The following is an 8,382-nucleotide window of genomic DNA, read 5'->3' as shown; positions in this document are numbered from 1 at the left end:
AAAATATCAGTTTAGAACAATAAATCAGTTACATGGTGAGGACATTGGAGGATTTATCACTTGATTTTGCATGGTCTGTGTGGAGGTGTCATGAAGATGTGCTTTATGCAAAATGTTTATTTTTAATCCACTGGCTGGAAGTCTGAATTGAGCTCTTAAAAACAGACTTTTTAACAAAGAGTCTAAAGTGACTTGAACTCACAGCCCAAGGTGGCTAACCCCAATTTGCAGTACTATATGTTCCACATCCCAATTCATTGGAGTCTGCATAGCCCATTAAAGACAATGGCCAGGATTTCCCGGTCAGCAAGCAGGGGGCAGGGCCCACTCGCTGACGCATAATATGACGTAGGATGACATTGGGCAGGACTCACAACGTCACCCCACCTCATTTCAATTTTCAGGTTGGTGGGGGCTCAGCCGAATCAGCTATGCGCCCGCCGACCTGTCAATGGCCTACCGAGGACGATGACAAAGTAATTAATGTGATTAGTGTACCTGCCCGTCCAACCTTAAGGTTGGTGGGCAGGTCGGGAGCCCTGGTGGGCATTGGAAAAAGCATGAAACCTCATCCACCGGCGGGATGAGATTTCATGCAGGTTTTTAAAAATGTAATAAAAGTGTAATTAAAAGTGATGGATATGTCCCAACTCATGGGACAATGTCCAATGAGGGGACATGTCAGGGAAATTTTTTTTTCTGGTTTTAAGATTTTTTATTGTGGAGCTGATCTCACAGAGGCAGCACTTAGCCTCAGGGAGATGAGTGCATTCTTTTGCGTGCATGCACGAAAGAGCGCACTCTTGGCTCAGGGAATCCATCCCTGCCTGCACAGGGAGCCCACAGTGCTTCCTTGCAGATGTCACACTGGGCGGGCCTTAATTAGCCCGCCCACGTAAAATGGCGGTGTGCCCCCAACCGGGGGCACGCCTCCACACGCCCACTCCTGAACATCCCCCTGATGGGGGAAAAATTCTGCCCCATGACTTCAGGAAAGTGTGAAGGACTCACATCTCCAGTATCATTAGCAAGGCATCCATAGCACGCATCTGAGGCATTCAACTATTGGAGACAGGCCCTTAAGACTAATCGCTTTGACAATGGGACCCTGGCTAAGTTAGCTTCCAGATATGAGCGAATCAAGTCACCTTTAGAATATACGGACAATGCCTTTTTTTGAATCCCTGTGGCAATGGGAGAAGGCAGGTCGTATGACAAGTCAGCCTTTTGTAGGGTTTAAGCATTTTTTTTCTCAGCAGCACTGAGGGCAAGCAGCTTAGGGGGAAGACCTAAATGGGGGCTTCTCCTCCCTCCTTCTTTCTTTCAACCCACGTGGTAAGCTTCAAGCCCTGTTTAGTGACTGTGATCATCTAGGAATGCCCTGCTGCTGACAGAGATTTCTTTCAAGAATCCAACCCAGCTCTACTGTCTTCCAAAGAACAATCAACTCAATTGTCTACATCTTTAATTCAAAAGCATTGAGACAATGAAATTCAGCCTGAAGCCAGACGAATCACCGAACTACAAATTGTACACTCTTTTATGGACTCTAATTTGGCCAACCTATCCTTCCCCACTCTGTAATGTGTGAACTATGAGAGCGAGTGTGTGTGTGTGTGTATGTTGTGTGTATGCACGAATGTTGGTGCATATTTTATTATTTTACTTAGTTGTTTAAGTATAATAAAGCTAACTTCTTTCTTTGTTAAACTCAAGGAAATCTATCCTATTGGTTCTTTTATGATCACAATGCATAAATAGTTAAATACTCACTGAATTGGCAAGTATATCCTTTTCAAAACATAAAAGCCTGTAGCGATCAAATGAGGAGGGAGCAAAGAGATGAGCCCTTTGACCCCTCCTCACCTGGTTGTAATAAATGTCTTTGAAGAAGCTGTGCATTCCCTGTAATTTTGGAGAATTTCAAGAGAGAGTTTTACGGGATAGATTTGTGTGCTGTTTAAAAAGTGAATGCATTCGCAGTAAGTTGCTGACATTGCCAAAGTTTACTTTTGACCTAGTTTACTAAACACTATTGTCCGTGGGCAGGGTGGAACGTGACTCAAGAGAAGCCTGGCTTAACAACAGCCAGTCCTCTTCTGAAGTAAATAAGCTGCAGCTGAGTAAGCAGCAAGCTCCAATGACAACAGTTAGTAGTAGCAGAGATATGACAAAATATTGTTACTGGTGCTTAGGCCAACATTGGGCACAGATTTGTCCAGAAAAAGGGTCATCTTGCCGAGGCATGTCAGAAGAAGGTAAATGGAGAAAACCCTGGCTGGAGGACATGCAGTCATTGCATACAGTTGTCGAACAGCACCAGGTCAATGAATGATTGGTTGAGACCCATGTGATTCAAAGCACAAGGATGCCCAATAGAAATTCGCTGGGCATGGTAGCCCAAGTTGGAGTCTGGGTAAACATGGGGGTCGACATGGGTGTATCAGTCAGCATGATTCCTAAATTGATATAGCATCAAAAATCGAGGCAGCATCAGCTGGCAAAATCACACATAGAATTATGAAGTTATGGAGAGAAAATCCCCATAATGGGAAGTGTGTCAGTTCCATACAAGAAGCAATGCGCAAAATTGCCCATCATTGTAGTGGAAAGTGGAAAACTAGCCTTATTAGGAAAAAACTGGTTAGCAGCAATTAAGTTAAACTGGATTGAATCTTTTCACTTAGAAGTGAAATTCACAAGGCAAGACAATGTGAAACTCAGGTGTTTAGTGAACCCAGCAAACTGATTCAAGGATATAAGGCCAACGTGCACGTCCAGGGGAGCACAAAATCAGTTTACTCCAGGTTTCATCCAGAGCCTTATGCGTTAAAGGAGAAAGTAAAGCAAGAACTGAAAGGACTTACAACTGAGGACATTATCTCTAAAATAGAGCAGAGTAATTGGGCTACTCCCATAGAGGTAGTACCAAAATCAGATGGTGGTGTAAGAATGTGTGGGGATTATAAGGTAACCGTAAATCAGGCACTAGAATGTAATCCATCTGAAACTTTGCCAAACATGGAGGATCTGTTCACAATGTTGGCCAGAGGCCAGAATTTTTTCAAAATGAGATCTGACAAACACCTATCTGCAACATGAGTTAGATGATGGTCTAAGTCATATTTGACTATTAATACACACATGGGTCTATTTCAGTCTCATAAGCTGCCAGTTATTGTTTCTTCATTCACCAGAATTTTCCAAGGGGTAGTGAACCAAATTTTGCAAGGATTTCAGGGAGAAGTGTGCTATTTGGATGACATGCTTATTTCAGCTCCAAATAGGCAGACCCATGATGATAGCTGAATAAAGTGGTCCCAACATTTGGAAAAGCATGGAGTTCAGGCAAAGGCACACAAATGTGAAATGTTCCAAAACTCTACAGAGTATTTGGGTCACAGGCTAGACAAAGATGGGTTACATCTTACCAAGAGTAAGGTTCAAGCGATAAGAAATGTGTCACACCCTCAGAATATTTCTGAGCTCAGATCTTTTTTGGACCTAGTAAATTTCATAACAAATTTGGCAACCTTACTGCATCCATTGAATGAACTCTAAAGGAAGGGTGTTCTGTGAAATTGGACAAGGGAGTGTGACAAGACATCCCAGTTGTGTAAAAGTAAATTGGTATATGGTGCAATGTTTGCACTTTACAATGATCCAAAAGGATTAAGCTAGCATGTGATGCCTCTCCTTATGAAGTAGGTGCTGTGATCACTCGTGTGTTGAACAATGGTGAGGAGACTGATTGCATTTGCAGTGCCAATGAGCAAATTATGCTCAGCTGGACCTGGAGGCATTGTTTTTGATTTTTGTCACTGGGTCAAAATCCTGGACTTCCCTCTCTAACAGCACCCGTGTGGGTGTACCTACACCACATGGGCTGCAGAGGTTTAAGAAGGCAGCTCACCACCACCTTTTCAAGGGCAATTAGGGATGGGTAATAAATGCTGGCCTAGCCAGCGATACCCACATCCCATAAATGAATAAGAAAAGTAAAAAGAATTCATAAACTTGGTCGTAGTTTCACAATCAAAACTAATCATAAGCTACTCATGGCTTTATTGAAACCAAAGTCTCCAATACCCACTATAGCTGCTGTCTGAATGCAGAGATGGGCTCTGACTTTGCTTATAAGTACAACATTAAGTACAGACGATCAGAATATCATTGGAATGTCGATGTGATATCTAGATTAACATCTCCCGTCAAAGGTAGAGCCCGACAGAGATATCTTTTCCTTTTTACACATAAATGTGTAGCCAATCCTATCAGATCATATTGGTAGAACAGCTCATAAGGACCCTAAATTGGCAAGGGTATACGACTATATCGCAAATGAGTAGCCATCACAGATACTGGATTTAAAAATCAGGCCATATTTTATGCATGAGAATGAATTATCTGTTGATAAAAGTTGCATTGCGCGGGGAGTCAGAAAAATTCCTAGAAGTTACAGATCACAGTTGCTATGTAATCTTCGTGATTAATACTTAAGGATGAGCTTGACAAAAATCTACCAAGAAGTTATGTTTGGTGGCCAGGGTTAGATAAAGACACAGAAGACACAGTGAAACAGTGTACAGTATGTTGAGCAGTGGAAAAAAAGCTGCTATCTGTACATTTGCAACCATGGAAATGGCCAGCTAGAGTGTGGCTGAGACTGCACATAGATTTTGGAGAATTTGAAGGGCAACAGATATTCATTGTGATAGATAGCTACTCAAAGTGGGTTCAGGGGTTCCTGATGAATCAAACTACAAGTAACAAAAGTCTAGATATTTTACAAAATTTGTTTGCTGCTTATGGGTAAAATTTTTAGCTCTGCGGGTGGGCGTGCACCCAACCAAGCATAAAATGACGTGCGATGACGTCAGGCAAGTGTCCCGATGTCATTGCGCATTCGCATGATATTTCAGTTGGCAGGTGCATGCCGACAATTAAAAGGCCTAGTAAGGCCATTAAAAAGTTGGTTAAAAGAAATTTTTCGCTGCCCATCCAACCTTACGTTTGGCAGCCAGGTGAAAAGGCCAAGCGGCCTTTGCACTTTTGTGGAAACCTCATCCACCGGTGGGATGAGGTTTCCAAAAGCAAATAAAAATGAAATAAAAACTTTATTTTTAAATTAATAACATGTCCCTGCTCATGTGACTCTGTCACATGAGGGGCACGTTTCACGCTGGGCAGGCCTTAATTGGTCCTCCAGCGTGAAATTGTCTTCCAGCCCCGGTCGCGGGCAGCAGTCAGCTTTCCGACTGCCCCCGCCGAGCCAGCCCAACATGGGTGAAATTCTGCCCTGTGAGTTCCTAGAGGAAATTGAGTCCAACAACGGACCTCAGTTTTGTTCAGAAGGGTTTTCCAATTTCATGAGAATGAATTAGATAAAACACACGATGGTTCAATTTGGTTTACTGCATTCGCTGCTCACAATATGGTCGTCTCTACCTTGGAGAGACTAAATGCAGACTGGGTGACTGCTTTGCGGAATGCCTTTGCTCAATCTGTCAGCATGACCCCCGCCTTTCTGGCGCTTGCTATTTCAATTCACCATCTTGCTCTCATGCCCACATTTCTGTCCTTGGTTTGCTACAATGTTCCAGTGAAGCCCCATGCAAATTGGAGGAACAGCACCTCATCTTCCGATTAGGCACTTTACAGCCTTCCGGACTTAACATTATGTTCAACAACTTTAGACCATAAACTCTGTCCTCTATTTTGATATTTTTTTCCAACCCCCTTTCCCCCACGAGGGCAAGTCTGTAACTTATTCTTGTGTTTTACTTTCAAACAATGCTGACCCTTGTTCCACCAGTAACACATTCTGATCTTTATGCCACTATTAACACCTGCCTTAGTCTTTAATGCCATCATTAACACTCCCTTTGTCTTGTCAAATCTCTCCTGAGTTCCGACCTATCCCTGACCTTCTATTTTGCTCCACCTGCTGCACCCCTTCTTCAACAGTATGAAACCTGTCATATTTCTACGTCTTTTCAGCTCTGAAGAAGAGACAAATGGACTCGAAATGTTAACTCTGTTACTCTCTCCACAGATGCTGCCTGAGTTCTTCCAGCATTTTCTATTTTTATTTCAGATTTCCAACATATTTTGCAGCATTTTGCTTTTATTCCACCATATCATCCTGCTTCAAATGGAGCAGCAGAGCATACAATACAAATTGTTAAATGTGCTCTTGATATGAAAGTGCTAGATACAAATTGGAAGAAATGTCGGCTGTCATTGACTCACAAACAGGCAATTTTTTGGTTTATTGCAATGCACCTCAAACTACTACCAGCAGAATACCAGCTCAGTTGTTTCTTAACAGACAGCCTGGAACAAGTTTTTCATTCTGAAGTCACATTTAGCAATCGTTAGAAGACAAACAATCCAGGCTTCAAGGGAGTTATGAAAGGGGTAGAGTGCGAGCAAGAAGTTTGAACTTGAACCAGAAGGTTAAGGTGAAAGAACATCATCAAAAGCGGTGACCAGGAAGGGTCATGAAAATAAGTGGTCCTTGCACACATTTGTTCACAAGATGTTTGGTAGTGTAAGGGTTAGGTTTGTACATATAGGTCATGTTTTATCTTCAGAGGCTTATGAAGAGGAAGAAAGTTGGAAGAATCAAATGAGTCTGATGAATTGGATAGTTGGGATATGAGAATACTAATAGTTACTCCAATACAATTTATGCCTGAATCCATTTCAGAACTGTCTCAGTCAGACATGTCTGATGAAGTGGACATTTCTATTTAAGGCCAAGAGCAAATCAGTTTTTTTCGGTGAAAACTTCTCAAACTTAGGCCTAGTATGGTCAAGCTCATTCCCCAAGTTCTTAAGGTTTGGGTCAAGAAAGGAGGTATCCTTTTAGGAATAGGAAACCAATGGTTATGTTAGATCTGTAAATTAAAGAAAAACAAATGTATATAAATTACATGGAATTTGAACATTTGTGTACTTTTGTTAAGAGGGAGGAGTGTAATAGTACGCTCTTGTGGCCATTTGTGTATGTAAAAGGGTCAAACCGGATTAAACTAGTACAGTTCGATAGTTGACTTCCACGTAGTACACTGAAGATTTTGTCCTGTAAAGATACCACATAATCTACAACTGCCTTCACCCTGATACGCTCTTCTGTATCTGTACTATTCACTTCAGCTACTCCCTGTGGTAGCAAGTTCCACATTCTCACCAGTCCTTGAGCAAGGATGGTTCTTATGGAGGGGAAAGAAGGATCAGAGTTTGGAAAAGATCGGGGATGGTTAGCTTTGTACATAGTGCAAAATGTAACTGATGTCCGCAATATGTCTTTAAGGTTTTGTTGAAACAAGCCCAGCTCCGCTGCCAAGGAAGACCAACCTCTGTGACGTCAATGGGAAGCAAAATGTCCAATCGCAGTTAAATACGGATGACCACATCCCGTCATGTGCGTGCGGCGGGACGCAGCTTGGATGACGCGTTGACATCATCCCCTTGCGAGCGTGCGGCGGGACGCTGCTTGGATGACGCCTTGACATCATCCCTTTGCGAGCATTCGACGGATCGCGCCTGTTTGTGACGCGGTGACGTGTCCGGTCATTGTTGGCGAGTAACGTGGTGGATGATAAAATGTTTCGGAGGAAACTGTCGGCTCTCGAGTATCATAATAGCGGCGTGTTTGACTGTAAAGGTACGGAACAGAACGGAGCTGGCAGCGGTTCACAGGGCCCGCAATGTCTGGGCTACTCGCAACCCACACTTCAGAGTCTGCGGATGGAGAGAGGGGTCCGGCCTAGTGAACGAACATCCATCCCAGCAGTGCTCTCTGCAGTTTACACGAAGCTTTAACATAATTAAAGACATAATAGTATTTATACATTTCAGCACACCTTATGAGTAGTGGGCAAAGTATAATCATATAAACCATTGAATTGCATTCACTCTTGCTATCTTGTCGACAAATGGCGCAGCCATTTTATGCACAGCAAGCTCCCACAGGCAGCGGTGAAATGATTGAACAAATGATTGATTTTGGCGGTTGAAGAGGAAAGTACGAGCTCCCCTTCCCGTCTTTTAAACAGTACCGCATGTTTTTCAAGTCTACCCAATCTGTATCCTTAATTTATAAGAAAACAAAATTGAATTAAATGTTATTTGTGCAGGGTAAATTCTCCTCCATAATACTTTATACTGAAAGTGAATAATGCAGCTCTTCAGAGAGAGATAAAAAGATAGAAAATGATTTTCCCCCTTCAGTAGCTAAAGTTTAAAATGGATTTGTGATATTGAATTATAGTCTGTTGTGGAAGTAGTTACCATATTGTTAGATGAAGTGTTGAGAAATGTACTGATACTGTTTTAGGAATAGAAGGTATTTAGACTGCACATGCATTGACAGGC

At 42.4% G+C, this 8,382-nt stretch overlaps 1 protein-coding gene across 1 annotated transcript in view; it reads left to right on the top strand.

Moving 5' to 3' along the window:
• The first annotated feature begins 7,513 nt into the window (after positions 1-7,513).
• rtraf (RNA transcription, translation and transport factor) overlaps positions 7,514-8,382 on the top strand; it is a 25,719-nt gene continuing 24,850 nt past the window's right edge. The window contains exon 1 of the mRNA XM_041214950.1: positions 7,514-7,672. Within this exon, the coding sequence (XP_041070884.1) occupies positions 7,612-7,672 (61 nt within the window). The 5' untranslated portion in view covers positions 7,514-7,611. The remainder of the gene's footprint in view (positions 7,673-8,382) is intronic.

The sequence above is a fragment of the Carcharodon carcharias genome, chromosome 20 (assembly GCF_017639515.1).
Source record: "Carcharodon carcharias isolate sCarCar2 chromosome 20, sCarCar2.pri, whole genome shotgun sequence".
Lineage (NCBI taxonomy): Eukaryota > Metazoa > Chordata > Chondrichthyes > Lamniformes > Lamnidae > Carcharodon > Carcharodon carcharias.
Note: the sequence above shows the minus strand (reverse complement) of the source record. Positions and strands in the feature narration are given on the sequence as shown.